General features: G+C 41.1%; 2 protein-coding genes across 2 annotated transcripts; one reads left to right on the top strand and one right to left on the bottom strand.

The window, feature by feature from the left end:
• Positions 1 to 141: 141 nt before the first annotated feature.
• Positions 142 to 5480, bottom strand: nelfe (negative elongation factor complex member E). The gene is made up of 11 exons (XM_085346244.1): positions 5436 to 5480; positions 5061 to 5146; positions 4778 to 4847; positions 4313 to 4458; positions 4112 to 4186; positions 3991 to 4028; positions 3610 to 3899; positions 2220 to 2364; positions 2042 to 2096; positions 1096 to 1198; positions 142 to 997 (listed from the first exon to the last, which is right to left on the bottom strand). Exons 2-11 carry the CDS (start codon positions 5133 to 5135, stop codon positions 918 to 920), a joined length of 1077 nt encoding a protein of 358 aa, XP_085202370.1. The 5' UTR covers positions 5136 to 5146; positions 5436 to 5480; the 3' UTR covers positions 142 to 917.
• A 215-nt stretch (positions 5481 to 5695) lies between these two features.
• Positions 5696 to 25298, top strand: skic2 (SKI2 subunit of superkiller complex). Its single transcript, XM_085345739.1, has 29 exons — positions 5696 to 5771; positions 6107 to 6225; positions 6935 to 7056; positions 7276 to 7393; positions 8281 to 8395; positions 8518 to 8592; positions 8696 to 8749; positions 8848 to 9005; positions 11804 to 11959; positions 12101 to 12246; positions 13677 to 13823; positions 13910 to 13994; positions 14079 to 14185; positions 14381 to 14527; positions 14611 to 14707; positions 14817 to 15029; positions 15506 to 15616; positions 16262 to 16373; positions 16494 to 16612; positions 17362 to 17493; positions 17598 to 17735; positions 17831 to 17935; positions 19084 to 19213; positions 19329 to 19455; positions 20449 to 20659; positions 21463 to 21573; positions 22829 to 23047; positions 23435 to 23575; positions 25098 to 25298. Exons 1-29 carry the CDS (start codon positions 5759 to 5761, stop codon positions 25296 to 25298), a joined length of 3729 nt encoding a protein of 1242 aa, XP_085201865.1. The 5' UTR covers positions 5696 to 5758.
• The last annotated feature ends 755 nt before the right edge of the window (positions 25299 to 26053 follow it).

The following is a 26053-nucleotide window of genomic DNA, read 5'->3' on the forward strand; positions in this document are numbered from 1 at the left end:
TTTTTTTTTTTTTTTTTTAGTAAAAAGGAAGAAAAAAATGTTACTTGACATTATAGTAAAACACTGGTATAAAAATATCTGATGGCTCTGTTTAGTTTATGACAATGAGTCTGCATGAACAATACCAGGACCCCGAAGCCAAAGCAGAGGAAATTTTAACAGTCCATATTTTTTATTATTCACACTTGTGCTTTTCCTACTGTGTAAAGTGTTCGTTTTAACATTGTTTTTGACTCAGAACTGCAGTCTTCAACTTGAATATGTTGTACGTGGAGTCAGCGCAGTGACTGACTGCAAGTCAAAGAGTCTGTGAATGAGTAAATAAAACAGCTAGAGAGAAACTTCTCTGTTTCGAGTTACTGTTAATCCACTAAAGCCCCACCAACACCTTTTTGCAAGGAGTAGCAAATCAGAAGAAAGTCAATTTGAAGGACAGGAGCTAAACTGGCTTATTGTAGAGCATGAGCTGAATGGTTGATAAGAAAGGGTTAGATTCATACAATTCTACTCCAGAAGAGTCCAAGAATAAAAAACATGAAGCTGACAATGAGGATAATGAGTCTACTTTTTTCCATGAAAACAGATAGCAGGGCACATCTCAGAAGACAAGATGTTTCTTTCTAGAAGGTACTTTTAGAGTCAAAACTGAGTCATTTAATATATAAATTAGAAGTCGCATGTTTTTTTAATATGAATGAGTGACCTACACAAAAGAAAACATTCACAAATACAATTCTTTTACTTTTTGAGCTCAGATGTGTAGTTTCACATGCAAAGCTGCATATGTAGCATTACATCCAGCCTAGAGTAACTACAATGCTCTGATCAAAAAGGCTACTGATAATCTTTTATGTCTTCTACAAAGCACATGCAGCAGGTTAGCAGCTCAGAAACAGAGCAACAAAAACATGGACTTTTCATCCCAGGAAAAGATCTTCACTGTACACCACTTGGTTCCTTTTGTCCCGGTAGGAGCCTTTAGTGCTGTTCTGCACGGCTGTAAAGGAAAGATAGGGGTGACGGTTAATCCACGCTGTGCAGACACACAAGCTGTTTGATCAGTGTCTAAACGCACAATACGAGTGCTGTATTTACCCAGTGAAGCCCACACAGATTTGCCAGTGGCAGCGTCCAGCATCGGCTGCTTCCTGGCGATGCTGACTTTGATGTGAACGTCTCCCACCGTGGTTCCATTCAACTGTGAAACAAAAAACAGCAAAGCCAGTCCAGCCTTTTAGTCTGCTGTGTAGAAATAAACCAGGCGCCTGTAAAACTACAGCAAGTCTTTATCATTAAGTCATTATTGTGCTCTGATGAAGGCCACAAGGGCAAAGCGCCTGCATGTTTGTGGACATACCAAAGAGTCATATTTACTTTTCCCCCCCTTTAAATTAATAATTGGATTTTTTGGATGATTTCTTAGACTGAAGATGCTCATTTTTGAAGCCAAGCAGTAATCAGTATTGAGACCACCCAGGTAGCTGGAAGATATACTGTCCTCCATGAGCTGCTTGTATTCAACTGAATAAGATAACTGTCCTTTGAAGGAGTTTCCAAATTCTTTAATCGTTTTAACCACTGTCTGGGCCACAGTATGATAACGTTATGCCAACTCGAGGGATCATGCTGACCATGCACCTAATCAAAGAAGATAATGCAGTGTATTCTTTAAAGTAAAGTGTGCGTGTTAGTCCCCATAGGGAAATAGTTCCTCTGCATTTAACCCATTCACCCAGTGAAGCAGTGGGCAGCCGCCAGTGCAGCGCCCGGGGAGCAGTGTGTAGGGACGGTACCTTGCTCAGGGGTACCTCAGGGTCGCCGTTCAGTGGAGTCGAACCCCCGACCTTCCGATCATGGGGCCACCACTCTACCTACTGAGCTATCCCTGCCCCTTTGTACCACAATAAGATATAAAGTCTTATTGTGGTACAGCTTTGCCTGTATTGCAATTTAGACATTCACCAAATCAATAACTGAAAAAAACAAAAAACAAACACAATAGACATAACAGCTGGGTGGCAGGAAGAAAGATAGCACTAACCTCAGCAACAGCCTGGTCTGCAGACTCCATCTTCTCAAAAGTGATAAATGCACAACTGGACAGAAGAACAAAACAGAAAAGGAAGAATAAATCATCGTCACACTATTTATATTACTGCATGAAAATGCAGGCAGAAATGACACTTATGAGCACACAGTTTTGTTTAAAGCCTCCTTACTTGCGTGGGTTGTCCATCGAGAGATCGATGATGTTTCCGTGTTGAGAGAAAGCCGAGCGCAGGCTGTCCTCGCCGAGCCCAGAGCCATAAACGTAAACGGTGTTCCCCTTTCGCACTCCTCTGCGCTCTGGGTACGAGTCTGACCCTGAGAGTGAAAAAAGCAGACAGGGACAAATCATAAACCAGCAATGTTTTTTTAATGTAGCTTGTTTTTTCACAATTTTATTCTTCCATAAGTATTACAGAAAAATTAACTAAAAAATAAGATAAAAATTACTGGAGAAGTATGGAAGCAGCACTGTGTACAGAATAAGTGACTTCATTGTATTAACATGTACTTTTTGGTCAACACGTTTCCACAAACTAATTCCACTTTATAACTGCCAATAATTGGATTTGTAGCAAAGCTGTTCCCACAAAGCTTTCTAGAAGTACACAAACCAGGGCTATTTTTGGATCTTTTACGAATATCACAGTGGAAACCTCTTTAAACCTCTTTCAAATAACCACTTTGAAAAGAATGATGATCCAAAACACTGCAGCAGGAGCAGTGACAGGAATCCGAGAGAGATCATATTACTCTCCAGTTAGCTTCTCTTCACTTGCTCGAGAAAATGCAGACTAGATTAGTTTGTGCTCAGGTCTGGATCAGGTATTTTGAACAATCCCTCAGTTTTTAAAGCCCACGACGAACTGAGCACCTACCCTCTCCTTAACTATTATATTAACACATCTTTTCTCTTCTTGTATCTTCCAACAGGTTTCTCTGACAGCATGTTCATAATCTTTGGTTAGAACTGGTTAGTGTTTCGTCTGTAAGGCAATCAGCCTTAAAATTTCTTAACCCCTAATTTGATTTTGACCTTTTGACACCTATCAATAAGATTAGAAATAAGCAGACTAGGTCAAGGATGAATTTGTAAACTCTTGACATAGTATATTACAAAAGATAAGCAAGCCTTGGCCAACCACATCTAAATAATAATGGGTTGCATCTATATAGCGCTTTTCGAGACCCTCAAAGCACTGTACAATTCCACTATTCATTCACCCTCACATTCACACACTGGTGGAGGCAAGCTACAGTTGTAGCCACAGCTGCCTTGGGGCAAACTGACAGAAGAGAGGCAGCCATATCGCGCCATCGGCCCCTCTGGCCATCACCAGTAGGCGGTAGGTGAAGTGTCTTGCCCAAGGACACAACGACCAAGACAGACAGAGCTGGAGATCAACGTTCCGGTTACAAGATGAGCTTCCCAACCCCCTGAACCACAGTCGCCCCATCTTTTTATTTCCCCATCTGATTTTTTTCTGAAGATATGGAAATAAAAAAAATGCAAAGAGACAAACATTAGGTCTAAAGTTCACATAACAGAAAATGGTTACTTACGTCTGAAGGGTCCATCTCTCTCTCTTTCCCGGTCTCGATCCCTGTCTCGGCTTCGGTCTCTGTCTCGTTCCCGGTCCCGTTCCCTGTCTCGTTCCCTGTCTCTTTCCCTGTCTCTTTCCCTGCCTCGGTCTCGATCTCTGTCCCGTTCTCTGTCTCTCTCCCTTTCCCGTTCTCCATCCAAATCTCGGTCACGGTCCCGCTCGCGCTCTCTGTCTCTCTCCATGTCCCGGCTGGATGACATGCTGCCTCCTTCGTCCTCATCCCGGTATCGGTCGCTTGAACTAACAAAGCTGCAGCAGAAAACAAAGAAACCAAGTTAGACCCACAGATACAGAATTTTGGCGTATTAAACATGCTGTTCATTATGGATTTGGAATTTACCTCTCATACAGAGACTTCCTGTGGGCTCTTTTTCCAGACTAGAAGAAACCAAAAAAATATGACAATATTAAATTTAACAGAAACAAAGTGGTAAAGCAATGCTTAATGTCCTGTATTATACCTCAGGCTGGTCTTCATCTGTCGAGACACTCCTTTGAAATGGTAAGAAAGCAGGAACTGAGCCTTTTTCAGGGTCCTGTGAGACATGAAGAGCAAAAATCCACCACATGTGAGGAGGAGAGTTTAATAATAATTTTACAACTGCTCGTAAATGCCAGAAATAAGAATTACAGGTCATGCAATGTATTTACTGACATCCCACCTTGAGCTTAATTTCCAGCATTCGAGACCTTTTAAATCCAGAGTTTTTATTCTCAGATTTAATAGCACTGATGGCCCCTGACTTGATGAGCATCTTTGCTTGTTCTGTTGCTGTTGCAGTGTCAACAACAGGCTGGTCTGACAGTGCTTTGACAAAGAAAAGAAACAGACAAAAAAAAGTAAATAACAGTACAACCAGTGTTTAAAACAAGCCACTCCAATGAACAATAATAAAAAATACATGTCTTAGATTAGATCAAATATTCTACTGGTGTTATGTTTAAATTTTACAGTATAAACCTATGAGTCCCATATATGACAAGTCAGATTTTTCCAGTTAGTTGCTGGTGCTTCAGATTATAATGTTGATGTTTACTTTTATTAAAGCCTTATTATAAGAAAGACCAGAGTGATTGAGTCAAAAAAAAAAAAAAAAGAAATCCAGCGGTTAGCTGGATGCACTTACTCCGTTTCAAGCCACTCTGGTTTGTCTGGTTGGTTGAACTCTGCTTTTTCAAAGCAACCAGTGCCTTTTTCTGAATAGAGAGGTAAAAAGTGTACATACAAAGCTTTATTTGAGTCTTCAGTATAGCTATTTTACATATTCACGTGTGTCTTCGATGTTGGAAGCGGGATGAAATGTTAAATCTCTGTATAGTGTAGCAAAGAGGAAGCTTATATTATGAAAAAGGAATGGTTTCCTGTTTGGAATGTTCCACAATTTAGTACAGACCAAAAACCTTACATACCTTTTTCTTGAGTTTAGCATATTTCTTTTGTAAAGCCTCCTCTTCCTCCGTCAGCGAGCTCGGAAACACCACCATGATGGCAATCACTAAAATGCAGAAAACATGTTTTAATGAAAGAAGAAAAAAAATACTATTTTAAGAGAGGTAAACAAAAAATAACAGATTCCCCTATTGATTTACCACCACCAGCTGGCCACAAGCTAATTAGCCAGAAACCACAACTCGACTTCTTTCAGATAAAATAAAAAAACTGTTCACTCAATCCAGACAGGGTGTAAATCCGAAGTCTACCTCGATATCAAGATACCAGTGAAGTCCTACAGGAGCTATAAAATAAAGAAATGTCCATTATTTTAATCTGTTTTAATCGCTTACCTGCTTCAAACAGTTGCAATGGCTAATAGGAAGAATAACGCCGGCGCGTAAATGTGACGTTGTTCTCTTTATGTTTTGTTTTGTTTTTGCAAAAAAGTTTATAATATTATTTTAAAAAGTACAGAAAACGATATTTCTAACTTATAAAACATTTTATCTTATAAAAGTCTTTGTAATATTTTTTTTAAAGAATTTTATGTCTTTGCGTTTAAGTCGAGCAGTTTTTTGCTAGCCACTTCCGCTTGTCAATTTTGGCAACTTCCGTGGCCACTGCAGCAACTACTTTGTGGCAACTTTTAGCTTTCGTTAACGACTGTGGGGGCATGGATAGACTAAGTACGTTGTGGGTTGTAATTTGTCAAGCCCGCTCCTTAAATAATTATAAATATCTAACTGTATTATGTTTATTTTTGGTTAACTAGCTCCATTGATGTAGCTTATGATGCTATGGCTAACAGAGTAGCTTCTTTCTGCACCCTCATAAAGCACAGATTTAATATTTAGCTAATCAGCAAGTAAGTGTGGTAATATCCGTTAAGCATTTACGGAATAAATACGACCAGATAAATGGTTAATTTAACCTGACAGTCTTTTTCTTCATCTTTTTAATGCAGCCTGCGTGAATGTGTGCTTGCTCATCCATTCAGACTCTTTATGTTGTCTCTCTGCAGATGTGCCCCCTCCGGGCCCCATGGATCTGCCCATGTCCCTGCTGGAGATGGGATGCTCTGGCAGGTTTGAGCTTATCACACACCCCGTGCCCGGCCAGTCTTTACCTCCACATAGCACGGTCAGTAAGGAGTAAGATACTGTTTACTCATACTATTTTAGCTAAGTTGTAGTCCAATAAAATGATTTGGTCTGTGTTACAACCTAATGTAAAGGATTAAGAATTCTTCAACTCAACGATAATGGCATGCTTCCGGGCTTGTGGTTGGAAATCACTGATGCCGTTGCAGTGGAGCTTTTTAAGACTAAAGCCCTGTTCCCTTGTATTATGATTTTATGATTATGCAGTGTGAGTGAAAACCCATGTAGACCTACTTTTTCCCCATTCTGAAATAAACAAGGGAGTAGATACAAATCTGGGGGTTGACCCAAAGACTTTAAAATATTTAATTTATTTGTTTCCTAATGAGAATTACTTTAGATACAAGAAACAAAATAAAAACAAAAACAAATAAAGCCAATCCTTGTACAATTGCTTTACCCATACATTTTTGTATTCAAGTCACCTAATCTAGCACATTTAGCTTCTTCAGAACTTATTCAAAGTGATGCTTATTAAAATTTCATATTATCTAAGTGACTTAACATTATGGTTTAGTTTCACCTGAGCTGATTGCTTATATTAAATAAGATTTGATTGTGTTTTATCTTTGGGGGATAGTTGATGGTGTTCATTTATAACTTATGTAAATATAGGGGAATTATTTGACTTGTTTTGTTTATGTGGCTCTTCAGGATGTCTCTCTGATCTCTTTTTTTTCCATCCACAGCTCCCTCACGGGCTTCCTCCCACAAACCTGAACCTGGAGACAGAAGTAGAGAAACAGTTTTTAAGAGACCCTGCATGGCTTCCTATACACGACAAAGACTTTGCCTTCCAGAAGTTTCTCAAGTATTTATGTTTGTTATATTGCTAATTAAAAAAAACACTAATAGGCATATTTATTGATTTCACTAAATAATTAAGAGAGTTTCTTGAAATCATTGCTTCCTGAAATCTAACGTGTCTACGGGGGGAAAGTCAAATCTGATATTGTAATTATTATTGGGTTAAAATCAACGTATGTTTAAAGATGTGATTTTTGTGTGTGTGTGTTGCTGTTCTCATCAGGGTGACCCAGAGGAAGGTTGACGTTGACTCTCTGCTCAACTGTTGTCCATCTCCGCTTCACTCGGGACTGTCTGTTGTCAGAGATCCGACCACAGGAATGCTGCTGGACTTCACTGAGGTAACGTGGCAACATTTTCCTTATTAAAATAAAATCATTATTGTCAAATCATTATTGAACCTGACAAAGAGTATCTTATTGTTTATTAAAAGTGCTTTGCTGTTTCAGCTTTAAATATGTGTGGTCGTTTTAAATATGTGGTTCATTTTAATACTTGGATCAACTTCTTTTTTTGGAGATGCCTTACTCTCTGAGAAGTTTAATTTGGCTTTTTCAGCCTAAAAATGGTCTCCTTCACATTCTTCAGCATCTCTTTAGGCTTTTTAGTGATCCAGTGAACAGCTACCAAATGCAAGCCCAACTCTTGGAATCAACCCCAGAGCTTTTCTCTTATTTAATGTGTCATGGAAGAATGAAGGAACAGGCCTGACCTAATCATAAAACTGCTTGTCAATCAATTATCCAGTTTCTTTTTAGCCTATGAAATTAGAGGACTGTGTATTAAATGGCTGTAATTCCTTAACAGTTAAAACTTTTGTTAAACTCCTTGAATTAAGCCAAGTTTGCTTTTCAATCAAATCTTGATTGTTTGATTTGAAATTCACTGTGGTTGTGTATAGCAACTGTGTCATTGGCCAAAACTTTACATGCATATTTCTATACATATTTTTCAAGACTGATTTTATCCATTTTGGAAAAAAATAGATCTTTTAGATTTTAGGGCCACCTAGATTTAATTTAAAAAGCAAAAACAAAATTTTCACACTCAAGTTGTCACTATTTTTCACTTCTGCTTTTATCTTCAGATCTGTTTGTTCATATTGAAGAGTCAGAGTCTAGCAGCAGGTTATCATTATGGTCCTGCGCATTATCACTGTAATCAAAGGTTGGCTTGATTCATTTCATTTTGGGTCTGTATTCTTTCTTCTTCTTTTTTTCACCTGTAGGTGTTACTGGAGAACACCGGCCTGTCTGCAAAGAACTCGCTGTCATTGCAGCGCCAGCCTGGGCCTCCTTCTGAAAGCCTTCGAGGAAGCAACACCAACTACCCGTTCCTCCCCGGTGAGATTCTTTCATTCATTCAAAGCATTTTTTCTTAGTGATTTCCTGTATCTTTCTTTAGTTCAGATGTCAAAACTGAGGAGTTTTGTTATCTATTAATATTCTTGTTGTTATTGTCACAGGAGGAATGGAGGAACTGACGCTTGAACAAATCAAGAAGAAATCTGAGCTGGAGGAGGAAATTGACTTTGAGAGTGGTGATTTTTTTCCCTCTTTTAAGCAGGATCAACGTAAAATAAAGTCAAACATATTTTATTATTTCACCTCTTAGAGTTTGAGTTTGTCATTACTCTTTTATAGATTTACTGAAGGTGGCCCCTGGACTGAAAGCTGGGATGGACTTTACTGACAAAGGTTAGAACTCAGACTGTCCCAACAAAAAAAAAAAAATACTACATGGTCTAAAAGTAGATAAATTAATGATTTTGTCTTTTTAAAATTGTATCCTGAAGATGCCAAAATAGCGAAGCCAGAGGTCAACCTCATGTCGCTCCTGTCTACCGTGGAAGGCATTAGTGGTTTGCAGCTTGAGGAGAAGGAGAAAGACAAAGAAAGTGAAGATGCCCCCAAACTACCACGAACAAACAGTCTTGAAGACCTGGGCATCAAGGTACATCTTTTATTTCAGATATCTGGTAAAATGCTTTTCTTCAGATTATACTCCCTGAAATGAATGACTGTGAATGATAAATATTAGCGCAATATCTTTAAGTAAATATAGCAAACAGCTCGATTAAAAATTTGAAGGTTAATATGATGGGAGAAGTTTTACATGTGGTCAAATTCGCCTGTGTTGTGTATTGAGATGGTTCCCATCCAGCAAACACTCAGTGAAAAGGAAGTTTTGCCCGACATCTTAATGCTCAGGTTTGGTTCGAAGGTGAAAACTCAGATCTTGAACAAACATTGAAAAAAGAAAAGTGGTTGCCTGTTAGCCAACCAGTAGACCTGAACCCAGAACCTTCTTCCTCAAGGCAGCAGTACTACCAAACGTAACTTCTACCACAGTAACACGGTGCAACCCACAGTGAGACATAACACTTTTAGAGATGTCATTTACATGTAGATGCATGTAAAGGGCAAATATGTTTCTTGACCACAGTCATTATACAATCAAACGAATGTCGTATTTGCTTTTTTTAAAAACATACTGCCTGATGTCACGTGGACGTCTGACAACCTTTAAACAAAGTTTTGATGTACAGGTTGGGTTTTTTATGCATTGAGCATACCGTAATTGTCGGGCTATAAGCCGCTACTTTTTGCACAAGCTTTGAACCCTGCGGCTTTTAGTCAGGTGCGGCTTTTCTATAGATTGTCCATGATTTTTGTGATATCGTAAGACGATTTGTTTTGTTTGTTCCGCTGTTGTACGGCACTACGTTGCCTGGCGGAAGGATCGGGGTTCAAGAGTGGTATGTTGGTCACATGTCCGTCCGCCAGGCAACATAGTGCCGTACAAGTAGCGCGAAAAACAAACTTCAAAGTAGCGCTATGCGTTCAGCTGGAGTCGTGGATGATGAGCGGCGATAAACTTGCGAAAAGCAAGTTGTGCTCAACTCTACCGGTGGATTCTGACAGCGTGGAAAAGTGTGCAAACATCCACGATCACCAACGGATTTCGAAGGGCTGGACTGCTGCATGATGAAGAGGAGGACACCGCCACGGCCCTTCAGAGGGTGTTCGACTCCGACACTGACAATGACAATGAGGATTATCTTTGGTTTTGAAAGTGACAACGAAGGAAAGAAGCTGAGAGTGGATGACGAAGCCATCCTGAGCCTGTTCGTTTCCGACACTGGAGAAGAGGACTTTGGTGGTTTTAGTGCGCAGGAAGATGGTGGTGAATGACTGACTTTTCTTCTTGTTAAAGCCGTGTCACTGCACCTGAGCCTAAAAGGTAGTCTGAATCTATTTTTCTGGTGTGCTGTAGGTTACTGTTATGTACTACATTTGTTACTCATTTATGAAGCACAGCACATGTGCAAATATGTACCCATAACTTGATTTTCAAAATATTAATAAAAGGGGTGTGTCTCCAAACAGCCATCTCTTTCCTGACAATTCGCTTTGTGCATATTCTCTTACATATGATAAGTCAATATTGAAACACCTGCGGCTTTTGGTCAGGTGCGGCTAATGTATGTACAAAACAGGATTTTCCCCTGATTTTAGCTTGTGCGGCTAATATTCAGGTGCGCTTTGTAGTCCGGGAAATACGGTAATTTAGTTCTCCACCAAAGGAGATTCACCTAAAATGTAACAGAGGTGCCATTTACTCAATTAACTTGAAATGGATTCAAACACATGGAGATCTGTTGAGTAACATACTCTTACATGTGTATCACCAACCCTCAAAAGCCTGTTTTAAACAAGGAGAAACCCTGAAGATGAATTCAAACACAGACCGTTTGAAAATGAATGAAAAATTTGAAATATGGGAAGCAAGTTTGGTATCAGGCATGAATGCGTTCTTTTATTCTTTCTTTGAATTGTTCAGAGTACAATGCAATGCAATTTTATTTATATAGCACATTTAAAACCAGGGAGTACACCAAAGTGCTTCACAGTAAGGAATAAACAGTAAAATGATTACACTGAACAGTAAGTCATTAAAACAAGGTAAAATAGCAAAAACAAACAAAGGCATTAGTAAGTAGGGATAGGGAGAATTCATGATAATCCAGAGAAATGAGTAACGATACAGCAACTAATGAGCGGTGACAATCAGCATGTCGGAAAAGCCAGGTTTTCAAGCATGCTTTAAAGGACCGAATGGAGTCAGAGGCACGAATGATAGCAGGAAGAGTATTCCATAGGTTTGGTGCTACTGAGGCAAAGGCACGATCACCCCTAGTCTTCAGACGGTGCCCGGGCTGGGCCAGAAGTAACTGACCAGATGATCGTAAAGAACGGCTGGGAGTATAGAGACTGAGGAGGTCGGTGAGATAGTCAGGAGCACGGTTGTTTAGTACAGTATAATATTCCTATAATATACCTAACACTACTGCCCACCATCACAGTTCTCTCCCTAGAAATTAATTTTAAAGACCATGACTGTCCAACTAGATTTAGCCCAGAGGCTAATTTACATGAGCTTGTGGTGCTCAGTGAGTTGCAGTTCTTTGTTGTCATAGATGCAGAAAGAAAAGACGAGAGGTAAAATCTGGAAATCCTTCTCTCTTGCATTCATCCTTTAATTGTGGTGTTGATAAAGCTATTTTCAGTATTTAGTTCTGAATTTAATTCAGTCTTTTTCCAGTGCAGAATTTGTAAAATAAATGCTGCTATTCGCGTAGCAGGAAACAGACAGACATTAAAATAAAAGAAAATTGATGTGAGTTAACTGTCGAGTGTTGCTAAATATGAACTGCTCTGAAGCTTTGTTTCCTTCTCCTCTGCCTGCAGGATGCTGCGTCATCCTCGTCTCCTCCAGAGAAAGGAAAAGAAGAGAAATCAAAGCTAAAAGAGAACACAGAGGAAAACAAGAAATGGGCCATTCCTGTGAATATAACATCACCCTGCGATGACTTCCACAAACGCATCCCAAACCCAGCTTTCAAGGTTTGGGTTCAACATAACAAAAAATAAAATCCATTTGTCTTATTTTGATATTTTCACCTCTCTCTGTTGCTTCTCTGAACACGGCATGTGGTGAGCTGTTAAGTGAAAACCTTTTTCTTTTTTCCTGTTTCTCTGTTGCAGTGGCCTTTTGAGCTCGATGTTTTCCAAAAGCAGGCCGTGCTGAGGCTGGAAGCTCACGACTCCGTGTTTGTGGCCGCGCACACGTCTGCTGGAAAAACAGTGGTGGCCGAGTACGCCATCGCTCTCTCACAGAAACACATGACGAGGTGTGTATTTGTGCACAGCTCAGAGGTGAGCTAAACCCTTTTTCAGTACAAGCTGTAAGACAGAGGTTGTTCTTGTCTTCAAGGCTGGAAAAGAAGCAAGAAACACTAATGACACGAGACAGCTGTGACTCACAGCTCACATAGTTGTCTGCCGAAGGTGGTTTGATCCCCAGCTCCACATGTCACATCATTGGGCCAGATACTGAACCCCAAATTGCTCCTGATGAAAGTTCTACATGTGTAAAACATGTGCTTCATAGGATTAAAAAAGCACTATATAAATACTTTTGAAATACGAATACAAATGAATACCAGGAAGGAACCACCAGGAAGAAAGAAGACAAGATGAACTTAATTCATGTACTTAAAATGAAAGTACATAAATCCCCAGTAAAGAATGGAACAAGCTGGAAATGCTCTGCTACGACATTTTAAATTATAATATACAATAATAATATATAAATAAAATAATAATAAATATCAAATTATGCCATGCTGCAGTATTGTTTGGCCTGTTCACTGCTATACTTAATCACATTGAGAAAAATCTTAAAAAGGGGTTGTTTATAGTGCTAAACACAAACATTAAAACAGTACTTTTAATCATACCGACGATTCACTTGAGATTCACGATTCACGATGTCACCTGAGCCACTGCTGACCTTTGACTCCCGATCATGTAGCTTTGAGGACAGTAAACAAACACACACAGATTAAAGTGTCATAACTAAATCATAAAATAAATAGTAAAAACTTACTTTTAATATTTTAATAGCAGGAGTCTCACCATTAGGTAATGATAGAGTGGTTATATTAGGGCTAAGTTTCTTATTTAAGGTTTACTTCAAACTGTTCTGTGGCAGATGATTAACATGACTTAGATTCAAATAAATAAATATTACACCCCAGAATAAAAGCAGCTTTTGTTGGCACTTTCACAGTCTTTGTTATTCTGACACAACCACTAGGTGGCACAAAAGTCAAATACTTTGCGTTTCCAAACATTTACACTGTTTTCCTTCCTATCCAATGGATGGCTGATACTTGGTGATTTATATTTATCGACTGGTGTTTGTTTTTTAATTTTTCTATACTTAAAGTGTATGCAGGAATCAATACATTTAACATATGTAACCCTTTAATCTGAAGACTGTTACTGCTTGTTGTTATCATGTGTTACCTGACAGTGAGGCAAGTAACAGGTTTTGTATAACGGGTAAACAGCTGTTTAGTGTTGTGGTCGAACATAAAGTTTTTAATGTCATTATTTTGTTCTTGTTTGGCATTATTAGACTTCACAGTCTGTAGTCTTCTAATATATATATTTAATACATAATTAGACCTATAACATCCAGATTAAAGTGTTTTTTCTTTGCAGAGGTTTATTAGAGGTTTATTTTCCTCTCTCTCTCTTTCTTGTGTTTTTAAAGGACCATCTACACATCTCCTATCAAGGCTCTGTCCAATCAGAAGTTCAGAGACTTTAAAAACACATTTGGGGACGTTGGACTCCTTACGGGCGACGTCCAGCTCAGTCCTGAGTCGTCCTGCCTCATCATGACCACTGAGATCCTCAGGTGCTCGGACTGTTTGTTGTATATATTAGAAGCAACGTATTGAGTAGAGTAAAGTTTCTAGATTGCTCCGTCCTCTCCTCTCTCAGGTCTATGCTTTACAACGGTTCAGAGGTCATCAGGGACTTGGAGTGGGTGATCTTCGATGAGGTTCACTACATCAACGACGCTGAGGTCAGGGAGCGCACCCACGGATTCATTTTTTTCCAGCTGATTTTCGAGGTTAATTGACTTTCCTCTCGTGTTTGCTTTCCTCAGAGAGGGGTTGTGTGGGAGGAGGTTCTGATTATGCTTCCCGATCACGTCAGTATCATTCTTCTCAGCGCCACAGTGCCAAACGCTCTGGAGTTCAGTGAGTGGATCGGGTAGGTGCACCACGCTGACAGCAGCCACTGAGCATTAGAGAGCTAATTGTGGAGTGGTGACAGTGGCTGCAGTCGGTAATTCTCCTTTAGAAATCTGCTCTCGCACAAAACGATTCAAAGCAAGACTTCAGCTTCTGCCATTAATTGCATTTCTCTGTCTCGCCCTTATTATTGTTTTTTTTTTTTTTACCCCAGTCGTATTAAGAAGAGGCACATTTATGTGATCAGCACACTAAAGAGACCCGTGCCCTTGGAGCATTATCTGTACACGGGGAACAGCACCAAGACTCAGAAAGAGATGTTCCTGCTGGTGGATGCTACAGGAAACTTCCTCACTAAAGGGTACAGCTTCGCCGCGTGGTGCTTCCCTAGTTAATAATTTCTTGAAGTTGTTTCTCAAAGAGGAAGTTGTGTTTCTTGTTCAGATACTACGCAGCCGTCGATGCTAAGAAGGAGCGCACCAGCAAACATGCTCAGTCATTTGGCACAAAAAACACCTCTCAAAACACCACCGCTAGTCAGGTAATTCTCTTTTGTCACTATTTTGCCTTTTGATTTCTCTCCAAGTCATCCTCTTATTTCCTGTTTTCATCCATCTCCCTATTTTTTAATTATTTGCTTCACCCCACAGGACCGATCAGTGTGGCTCACCCTGCTGCACTTCCTGTCCCAGCGGCAGCAGACCCCGGTGGTTGCGTTCACCTTTTCTCGAACACGCTGTGACGAGAACGCCCGCTCGCTGGACTCCATGGACCTAACCACCTCCATAGAGAAGGCGGAAATTCACTCTTTCTTCCAGAAAAGTCTCACTCGCCTCCGAGGAGCAGACCGGCAGCTGCCTCAGGTAGTAACGAGCAGTCAGCAGGGGCCCTGCTTTTCCTCTCCCCCAGACTGTTAATACAGGCTGCTTTCTGAATTGTGATGAATGATAATTTCTTCTTTTATATGAGTATTTAATAATCATCTGGAACAAAAAGCTCCCCTAGGTACAATATATTCATCGTAATAATGAAGGCATATAAAAAGATTTGCTATTTTGGTGTGCAGTTTCACTGCAGCATATGCACAGACGTGGTTAGTTTACATACACTCAACATGGACATGAAAGAATATGCATAATTAATTTATTTCCGTAAATACAATCAATTTTAATTTGAAAATGACTGAATCTTTGTGCTTTTTAGGATTTTAGACTTTTCTTAAACAGCGGCTTAATTTGCAGCACACTTAAACTGACTTCCAGTCAAAGATTTATGGTGTTTTGCCCACAATAGAACATGTTAATGTAACATTAAACTTGTCATTGGGGTCTTCTTTTAGATCTTGCTCATGAGAGACCTGTTGAAGAGAGGAATCGCAGTCCATCACAGCGGGATCCTGCCAATCCTGAAGGAGGTCATTGAGATGCTTTTTTCCAGAGGCCTCGTAAAGGTGAGCGTGACTGGAAGTTGAAATAAAGCTATGATGCTAATGTGGCTTGGACCACAGCTGTGTTTGAAATCATGCTTTTGAAAATATTGGTGCAACACACACTACAGGATGTTATTGAGATTATTGTGGCAGAGGGAGCAATGCACCACACTTAATACATAAGTATTAATGGTCTCATGGGGTGCAGATGTTAATCTGTGGTGTAACCACCTGCACTAATATCGTCAGTAACGCTGCAGTGAGGAAAAAACTAAAGTTATGCACAATTAGCAAATCAGAGAATTCTGTGAAAACAAATATGGTGGTAGAAAAATATCTTTCCATATCTTAATATCAAGTGCGTCTTTTTCTTGGAATTTGTTTTCTCAAGCAAATCTGTGATGATCAGGTGGGGAAGTATTTGATGGAAATGACTTGGAATTTCTCTGTAATAGCTGTGGTCAGAAAAGCGGATGATGGTTAGTGAGCCTGCAGGCTGAATCTTGGATGAGATGTAGCTACAGGGCTCGTTTTCTCTTTGGAAGAATGAGATCAGAGGAAAAAGAGACAATTTTGTGCTGCAACCCCACCTATTTGCTACACTCACCTTCATTTGCAAATAAAAATAGCTCTACCAGCTGTCTGCATCTTCCCTTCCTCTCCCAGGTGCTGTTTGCCACCGAGACCTTTGCGATGGGAGTGAACATGCCCGCCAGGACCGTGGTGTTCGACAGCATCAGGAAACATGATGGAACCGGCTTCCGAAATCTGCTGCCAGGTTTGATACTCTCCATCTCAGCCGCCATCACTAATGCTTTCTAGTCCTTGAGGATAAATTGTAGCTGAGGAAAAACAAGCATTTTGAGACCTGTGCTCATGCCATGAACCATATTTTTAGGTGAGTATATTCAGATGGCGGGCAGAGCGGGCCGGAGAGGTTTGGACGCCACGGGCACTGTGATCATTCTGTGTAAAGCCGGCGTTCACGAGATGGCAGATCTGCACGTCATGATGCTGGTGAGGGCCGCAGCAGGGTTTCATTTCATAACATCTACCTGCCGCGTGGGTTTATACATCGTTCCACTCAAGTCTCTCGGTACCCATCTCTCCACATCTAAAGCAAAGCTGCACCGCTTGTTTATTTTGGCTGTGATTCAAGGAAGGTGTTGCACGCTCCGTTATTCATTTAACATTTAATTACACAGTTGAGTGGGCTATTTTAACACAGTCTCCCTCTGTGCCAGTTTGAAAAGCACTGCTTTGGGTTCAGTGTGGAACTGAAACACAAATTGTGTTTTTTATCCTTTTTTCTTTCATGGATGCTTTACTTTCTTTTGTAAATGTAGAAAGCCAGAGCCTCCTCTTCTACAGATGGTGCAAAATTAAATAGGCTGTGGTCTTTTTTCACAATATTTCTGGACTTTCAAGGCTGATATTAATTTTTGAGATATACAGTGCTGTGAAAAAGTATTTTCCTCTTTCCTATATTTGTTGGTTTGTTAGTTTCTTTTTTGCACGTTTCATATCATTAAACAAATCCTAATATTAGGCTAAGATAACCCAAGTAAATACAAAATCTGCTGGGGTGAGATCAGGTATACGCTGGGTGGTGTGGCTGTAAGCAATTACAAAGTGTTACGCTTTAAAAAAGAAATCAGTGGCGTCAGTAGATGAATTGGAATCAGAGCAGTTTTGATTTTCTAGCTTTAGAAAATGGTTTGCATCCCATTTCTGTGCTGACTCTTCTTCCTGTGTGTCTCCCTCAGGGTAAGCCCACCCTTCTCCAGTCCCAGTTCAGACTGACTTACACCATGATCCTCAACCTGCTGCGAGTCGAAGCTCTCCGTGTGACCGACATGATGAGGAGGAGCTTCTCTGAAAGCCACAGAGATACTCAGGTAACATTTACAGCTTCATTGAATTGTTGCTCTGTAACATTTTTCCTGTCTAAGAGCAGCTGAGAAATGTCTCTTTTTCATCTGTCTTGCTGCTGCTGCTGCAGACCCACGAGAAGAGGATCAGCCAGCTGAAGCAGATGTTGTCCGCTATGCCCTCCGTGGACACAGAGGGCCAGCTCTCTGACCTGTTGCCTTACTACCACACGGTCACCGAGCTGAAGAAAACCACAGAAGCAGTCCAGGTAAACTCGCACATATTCAGAATCACGATTACATTCATACAGCTTTAATCAGCTGCTTGTTTACCTTTATCATTTCCTCCCCGTCTCAATCTCAGCACGCTATTCTGGAGTCTGTGAATGGGCTCAAGGCTCTCTCAGTGGGTCGAGTCATTGTAGTTAACAACAAACAGCATCTCAACGCCTTAGGAGTTATCCTACAGGTAGGTGTATATTCAGTGTGACACCCAACCACAGCTATTCTGTGACACCAGGACTATTTGGGGTCATATTACCTGTTTCAGAGCAGATACTACTTGTGGATGAAGACGGTTTTGTGTGACTGTGGATGCATGAGCAATCAGACACTTACCTGATTGTGCTGTGCAAAAGATAAAAACCTAAAGAGGGGTTAAATCTTACATAGGATTTATTTCATAAAGAAAAGAATAGCTTATTTGTGTAGAATTATGTAACAGTGGCAATTAACAAGTGAAATAAATAATCAGATTTTGTATAAAAATGCAAACTAGGATTAAAAAATGGCTGATTATTGAGCGAAAAGTGAAAGTTGCTAGTTTGATGCATGTTTCAGTGTCGTTAATTCCTCCAGTGAGATGAATACACAGAAAGTAAACAATAACCTAAAATCATCTGGTTTCAAATTCTTTGCTCACACAAATAAAATTTTAAAAATTGGTACCAAAGATGTTGTTTTGCCTAAAAAAATAAATAAAACGGAACTATTAATCAGGCTCTTCAGCTCTGTTGTTTTTTTTCTAATGAAGTTTGTGTTATTTATAGGTTGCTTTGGTGCTTAGATGTTCAAAGTCAGTACAATACTTTTGTTTTATCTGCTCAAATTAAGGCTGAGGGTCTGTTCTTTGAAATACCTGTGTTTTGTGAACCATGTGCGGACCGTATCCTATGTGCTGAGTTTGCTCTCTGTTGACAGTGGCTACTGCCTATTAGATCAACTCTGGGCTAAAGTGGAGGAATTAGTTGATGAACATCGTGGCAAAAGGAAAATGGGAAAATGTTACGGACAGTGAGACAATCAGCAAGTGATACAGAGTCACAAAGAAGAATTTTTCTTAAATAATATTGTCGGCGATGTTGAGCTGAACAAGTCTCCATATGAGCTCTGTGCCCAGCCTCTGGTCTCACTGGTGAGACAGGTGACATAAAAGCTGAACGGGTCACCAGTAAAAGAGGAAATACATCCAGACGCTCATTCTCAGCAGAGGGTGGTGTAGAGTTTCTGCGTCACCCAACCTGCATGTGTTTGGATTGCCACAGATCTCCCTCATGTGTGAACAGTGTACAGTGTCCTTGCTCCCGTATCGTTCTCTGACTTTTCTCTGTGCGTCAGGTGTCCAGTGCCTCTGTGAACCGCACCTTCACAGCCCTCATCATCTGTGAGAAGGGCAACGAGGAAGGAAAAGACAACGACAACGCCGCTCTGCCTCACCTCCACAACACGTCTCTCTTCATACCTGAAGGTGAGGAGGTGGGGTTAGCTGCAGATGCTAGCCAGCTCTGTGTGATCGCTTTCACGAACCACTTTTCAATTATTTGATGTAATTAATTTTCTGTTTTGCCTTTAACGTTCATCAGGCCCCTGCAGCCACACGGTGCAGAAGTTGAAGCTTCAGGACATCTCAGCCATCACGGTGAAAACCCTCAAAGTGATTCCAGAAAGGATCATCGATAATTACAACAAGAGGCAACAGCCACGATTCAAGTATGCATTTGTTGTCTTTGTCGTGATTTAAGAACTTTATTTATTTTTCTAATGAGGATCCTATTTCAACAGCGTGAAACGGCGTGTTATACTGCCATCAGAAGATGGGTCATAAGGGATCACCATGATCAGCAACAATGTTTAGTTGGTGCTAAGAAGCCAAAAATGTGCCAAGAAAATATCTCTCACATGCTTTCATGTTATATACCCCAAATTCTGACCCGACTATGTGAATGTTGCAGGAAGAATCAAGACTCATTATACCAGGCAACATTTTTCCTGGTTGAATTGTAACCTCGGTTTGTCACCTGCTCCGAGGTTTTAATAAGTTGCCCATTCATAGGTGCTCTTCTGCATAGTTTGGTTGTAGTTAGTGGTTATTTTAGTTACTGTTGCCTTTCTATCCGCCTACAGATGGTTGTGTGGGAAAGTCCTGGGAGACCAGCAGTTCTGAAATACTTCAACCAACAACCATGTCACGTTCAAAATCACTTTAATCACATTTCTTCCTCATTCTGATGCTTAGTTTGAACTTCAGCAGGTTGTCTTGACCATGTCTACATACCTAATTCCACTGAATGTCTGCCATGTGATTGGCTGATTAAATGTTGGCATGTAATATGTAGCTGAATAGGTGTACCTAATGAAGTAGGAGGTGAAAATATATACATTTGTCTGATTCTGTTGCTGGTTGTGCTTCATAATTACATATCTTTATTGATTTTCTTTTGTATTTTCTTTTATTTTTAGCTGGTTTTTACTGTGTTTTTTGTTCTCTTATGAAAGCGACAGTACAGATATTGACAGGGTTTACAGGGAGAAATGAAAAGGGCCTCATCACTCTACCAGATGGATTACCACCTTTTCTTTTTTGTCACTGCTATAGTTTAAAAATATCTGGCCTTTTTTGTTGTTGTTGCCATTTTCTTGCATTTCTCAGATCAGTCTACACTGTCGAGCTAAAAATCTTCATCACTTCCCTTTGTCCTTTAGGCTTGATCCTCCTGGTCAAGCCATCTCCACGGCGACACAGGAGCTGCTTCGATTGGCAGAGGCTAACCCTGGCGGCATAGCAACCCTTGACCCCGTCAATGACCTCCAGCTGAAGAGCGTTGATGTGGTGGAGGCCAACATGAGGCTCCGTGTGCTGCAAGACAGCCTCAGAGATTTCAACTGCATCCACTCACCCATGTTCGCAGAGCAGGTGTGTGTCTGTGTGTGTGCGTGTGCGCGCGACAGTTTTTAAAATATCCTGCAATGAGAAAAGTGTCTCAGCCCGAGTGTTTGCTCATAAAGAAAGAAAATCACATTTATTTTGTGCAGCAGTTACACATCTATGCAGCTAATTAACATCCTTACATAAGACCGGCCCCCCTCCTTGATAGCGTCTCTCGTTTCTCCCTTCTCACAACACCGCCAGTTTCTTTTTATCCTTCCAATTTTTCCCCCCTGTTCTAATTTCACAATAATAACATCAAACTCAAAAACCAGATCTCTGCTTCTGTGCCGTCTCTCCTGTCTTCCTGGCAGCTTCATTGGGGAGATAAGATGCAAGAATCTGAGCTGACTGCTTCTATAATTACCCATATAGGCTCATAGCTGCAGCTCATCACTGTCTCACAGGCACAGCGTGTTATTTGAGCCACCAATACACACACACACACACACACACACACACACACACACACACACACACACACACACACACACACACACTCTCTCTCTCTCGTTACTCTGCAAGATAACAAGCTCTTACTTGCAGTATCAGTGTCTCCTGTTATCACTGCACATTCACATTTCCTTATGTCTTTATTCAACCTTGTGGGTAATAAAAATTGGCGGTGTGGAGATCGTCCTCAGTGGTTTAAAGCTGCGTTAGCTAAAGATGCGTTAATGAGAGTACAGAAGTTTTTTATTATCTTCTTCTCTGTTGAATTCACTGGATTTAGGCCAAGTTCTGCTGTTTCATTTCTCAAATTGAGTATCCTGTGTGTCTGTGTGTGTCAGTTTGCTCGGATTAAGGAGAGGATGAGCCTGCAGGAAGAGCTGGACCAGCTCCTCTTCCTTGTGTCGGACCAGTCTCTGACTCTGCTGCCAGAATACCACCAGAGGATCAAGGTTTGGATGAGAGTCTTTATCCTGACGTGTTTCTGTCCGTTGGCAGAAAAATGAATCACCGGCTATTTTTATAAGTCAGTCATTTACTGAGTAAAAAAAAAAAGTGTAAAGACCTCTCGGTTGCTTCTCAGATCGGAATATTTTCCTCTTCGTCATCTTCCTGTGTGATCGTAGGTCTATGAATTATTGAATTTATAATACCTTTAGACATAAAAAATGTTCCCATCACAATTTCCCAAAAGTCAGTTTGCTTAAATGAGGTTTTTGATAATCTCAATAATTCCCAAGACATCAGAAGTTTGCTACATTGTCCTCGATTTGAGTCCAGGTGGGATCTGTGCTGCGTTTGTCTTTCTCTGCTGATTATGTCTCTAATAAAAGCATTAAAATAGGTGAAAAAAATCTAAAAATATTTAATTTAGAGACAAAGAAAGGAGCTAATATTTAAAAATTACCTTAATCAACTGATCGAATTCTGTCTGTTATGCTAACACTGATGCTAACAAGCTGTTTATTTTTGCCATTATAGAATTTAGTATTAACATGCATATGTTTGCTATTCAGCACTTAAAGCAGACTCTACCCGCTGTGCTGTTTACATTTCACAAGACAAGCAAAATTCATCCTCCAGGTGGCGCTTGAGGAAAAAAATTATTTAAAAGTGACAAAGATTCACCGCCTCATCACAGAATCATTCTTTATTTATCCCAACAGTTGAATCAATAAATCAAAGTACAAATGTTATACAATGCTACTTTTGGCTCCACATCTGGAATCGAACCAGCCACTTGCTTGCCAAAGAAATGTGGGACAGCCCTAAGTATTATATATTAAAGAGCTGGTATGAGGCAGTAAACGAGCTCAAAGCGTTCAGCTGCACGTTCAGTAATGGTGCAGAAGGTGGTCATTCATTATCACACTTGGCCATTTGCATGAGCTCTTTGTCAGGTGATGGAGGATCCAGTCATCCTCATCAGGACATTGAACCAATAAGGAACTCCCTCAGGCTCCCTTTGCAGTAAAATGTCTGGGATTGCACCACCTTTCAGTCACAGCTAGTGCAATCCCTCCACATTTCTTCTTACTCCTCAAATTTCATATCAGTGAGATTTTTCAGTCTGGACTCAAGTTGTTGAATGCTTGACATTTTTTATCTGTTAGCATAGTTTCCCAGGTTTTAGTAGCACTTTTTCCTTCAAAACTCCACAAAAATAAACAAACTCAGAGGTTTATTTTCCTCGCCGGCCTCCCTCAGGTCCTTCAGTCCCTCCAGTACATCGACAGCGGCGGGGCAGTGCAGCTGAAAGGCCGCGTAGCCTGTCAGATCAGCAGCCACGAGCTGCTGCTGACGGAGCTTCTGTTCGAGAACGTCCTGAGCCCGCTGGCGCCCGAGGAGAGCGCCGCCCTGCTGTCCTGTCTGGTCTTCACTCAGAACACCCAGGTGGAGCCGCACATCACCAACACGCTGCAGGAGGTGAGGAGGCAGAGGAGTTTTTTTTCCTTATGACTCACTCACACACAAACACTCACATCACGTGACACTGTGCACATTTGATGAACAACGTCCCGCAGGAAGGATGGCGAGGGCACGTCACCTGACTCACCCCAGTCACTCCCTCACTTTTAAATCACTCGCCGAGTCTTTTGCTTAAACACGAAGGAGCTTTATGGCAGCCTGAATTAGTGATGACTTAAGTAGCAGTGCAGACACTAGAAGATCAGAAGTACAGCGACGCGGTTTGTAAAGCAGGTTCATAATGTCCACACTGAGAGGCGGGAGAGCGAGTCACTTGTACCTACATGATCAAATCCGGCCACCAGCTGAACTCAGCATCCCGATCTTGTCATTTTTCTCTACCAGGGCATCGAGCAGGTGAAGTCGGTGGCTCAGCGCATCGGAGAGCTGCAGCGGGAGTGTGGGATACCGCAGACGGCTGAGGAGTTTGTAGGCCAGTTCAAGTTTGGGCTCACAGAGGTGGTTTACTGCTGGGCCAGGGGAATGGTGAGGTTTAACACTTTGTTGGGCTTTATTTGACCCCAGTCACACCTTTTGGTGAGAGGAAGTATGTCTAAGAATGTGTGGGAATGACTTCACTGAGAACAGAGGAAGTAAAAGCAGTTTTCAGTCTGCTGGGGCTCTCGGAGCAGAGGTGAGCGTGATCCTCTTAAATCCACCTAACAAGTCATCGGGTCACAGATGTGCTGTTCCTCTGCTGAGACGAGAAAGTGTAACGCATATTAATATTAATCCACCAGCTCTGCCTACCTGATGAGCACATTTAGCCCCAAACAGGAGGGAAGAATCCAGATTAAGACAACACTCAGTGCCAGATGACAGAGATTGCACTTTAATCCCTGCTGTTACTGGGACTGGTGATATTTATAAGATTATTTATTTATTTTTAACCCTTTAAAGCAAAAAGGAATAAAAAACAAACAAACTATAATTTGTTCCTATTACCTGTCATTGACACCTGGATTTGGCCTCTTTCTTCCATTTTTCTCAACACTGTTCCTCCTGAAGTCTTATCATGTGACTCAGTTTCATAACTGCCATTCGTCTTGCGTTGGTGGATCCAGTTTTTGTCATTTCTTTGTGATGGATTTCTTACAGGCTGCTAACAAGATTTTAAACAAATACATGACCCAGTAATTTTGGCAGTTACCAAATTAATACACTCCCTGAAATCTACAGTCCCAGGTTAGAGCCAAAAGACATTTATATTTACTCCAACATGGCTGTTTGCAGATTCAGACTTGCTTTTAATTCTGGGTGTTGACAATAAGTGTTATCAAATCTTAAGAAATTAACTGTTGTCTTCTCAACATACGCAACCTCAGAAATATTCTTACACCCCCCCCCCCCCCCCCCCCCATTACATGTAGCATTTCCTCTCCATCAGTTGCTGCTATAATGTAGATACTACTCTATTTCTTTGAAATGTTGACTCCACTTCTGTCCTCTGAGCTTTACTTCTTTACTCAGAAGAACCCAAGGTGATTTCTTCTTATATGAAAATTGTTTTAAACTCTGTTGTTGTTTTTCTGATCTGCAGAGCGGTTAAACAGCATCACTGGTTTATTTTTGCAGGTCTTTGTACTTGCCAAAAGAAAAGTAAAGCTCAAAAACAAGCCCGATCATTCAGTTGCAAATAAGGACAAAGATTAGAAGACAAGTAGTGTGATTACTCAAACTGCATGTTGTGAACAATCATGAGAATTTAAACACTAACTTCTCAGTTTTGGCTTCAGGTATCAGGATTTGTGGTTCTTAAAAAGTTCTTTGTTTTTTTAAAGCTGCCTGCAAATCTAATCATGTTTTTATTCATCACATGCAATTTAATGTTACAAAATATAATGAGTTTATCACTTTATGTCACCCCAGACAGAGTATCCTGGAGTACCAGAATGTTACCATAGAAACTGTCTCCTTTCTTTACTTTATGAATGGATAAACTTAAGATGTGATTCGTGCTGTTAAAGTTTCCTCTTCGTCGCTCACCACCTCCTCTGTCCCGTCCCAGCCCTTCGCAGAGATCGCCCAGCTCACGGACGTCCAGGAGGGCACGGTGGTCCGCTGCATCCAACGCCTGGACGAGGTGCTGAAGGAGGTGAGACAGGCCGCCCGCATCGTGGGAGACTCCGTCCTGGGGAGCAAGATGGAGAAGGCCTCCTTGGCCATCCGCAGGGACATTGTCTTCACTGCCTCCCTGTACACCCACTGAAAGGTGGCAGGAGGGGGGACGTGTGCCTGAAGCCAAGTGCTTTCTTTGAGGTGGAGGGGTGAGGGAGATGTACAGGGAGGAGATAATTGAGGCAAGGGTGTCTTCACATGTTTGGAGCTGAATGTGCCTACAAAACATGTTGATGTTTACATATAAATTCTTAGCAGGATGGAGGGACTTGTTTTAATCAAACAGACCAAAGTGCAGACTGTGAGGTGGGGGTTGGGGGCTGCATTGTGATTTATTGTACAGTAATAAAAAAAAAACTCTATTCAAAGCCTGCCTTTGTTTGTTTGTTTGCATGGGTCTATTCTTCTGGGTTTCTTAACTACAAATCTGTCATCATGTGAGGACAAGATGTGTGAGGGAGGGCGGTGAGAGAGATCCATCCAATTCAGAGACTGCCTCGTTTGTTGAGCTGTAATGGGATGTTCCAGCCTGCTGCCTGTGCGCGCTGCCCGAGTCCGAGCTGTCGCTTTAAGACAGCGATAGCTTTGTGTCTCATTAATTCAATGTACAGCGACGCGTTAGCGGAGAAACATTATTAGACTGCCCTGCGCGCACAGAGAGGAGAGGAGAGGAGGGGGAGCTGAACGGAGCTGTGCGCGGTGACAGAGCCGGGTTTAAAGCAACAAAGGAAGAAGAAAAAACACCTCAAGTTGTTACTGCCGCTAAAGAAATAAAGATGAAAACATCCTGAGGATGGGCTGCACCCGTTTGGATTAAAAGTCTGCATCATCGCGCACTTGAAGGAG

Source organism: Diplotaxodon limnothrissa, linkage group LG22 (genome assembly GCF_057381915.1).
Source record: "Diplotaxodon limnothrissa isolate DT_005_m linkage group LG22, D_limnothrissa_male_GT1.1, whole genome shotgun sequence".
NCBI classification, from domain to species: domain Eukaryota; kingdom Metazoa; phylum Chordata; class Actinopteri; order Cichliformes; family Cichlidae; genus Diplotaxodon; species Diplotaxodon limnothrissa.

What these genes read in the sequence shown, in the direction of transcription:
- nelfe (XM_085346244.1), bottom strand. Translation starts at nt 5,135, where the DNA reads ATGGTGGTGTTTCCGAGCTCGCTGACGGAGGAAGAGGAGGCTTTACAA. An exon ending in ATGCTAAACTCAAGAAAAAG is followed by an intron (nt 4,848 to 5,060) that starts GTATGTAAGGTT and finishes CTCTCTATTCAG; the next exon opens with AAAAAGGCACTGGTTGCTTT. An exon ending in CAGATGAAGACCAGCCTGAG is followed by an intron (nt 4,029 to 4,111) that starts GTATAATACAGG and finishes GGTTTCTTCTAG; the next exon opens with TCTGGAAAAAGAGCCCACAG.
- skic2 (XM_085345739.1), top strand. An exon ending in AAACCACAGAAGCAGTCCAG is followed by an intron (nt 17,736 to 17,830) that starts GTAAACTCGCAC and finishes TCTCAATCTCAG; the next exon opens with CACGCTATTCTGGAGTCTGT. An exon ending in CACCCATGTTCGCAGAGCAG is followed by an intron (nt 20,660 to 21,462) that starts GTGTGTGTCTGT and finishes TGTGTGTGTCAG; the next exon opens with TTTGCTCGGATTAAGGAGAG.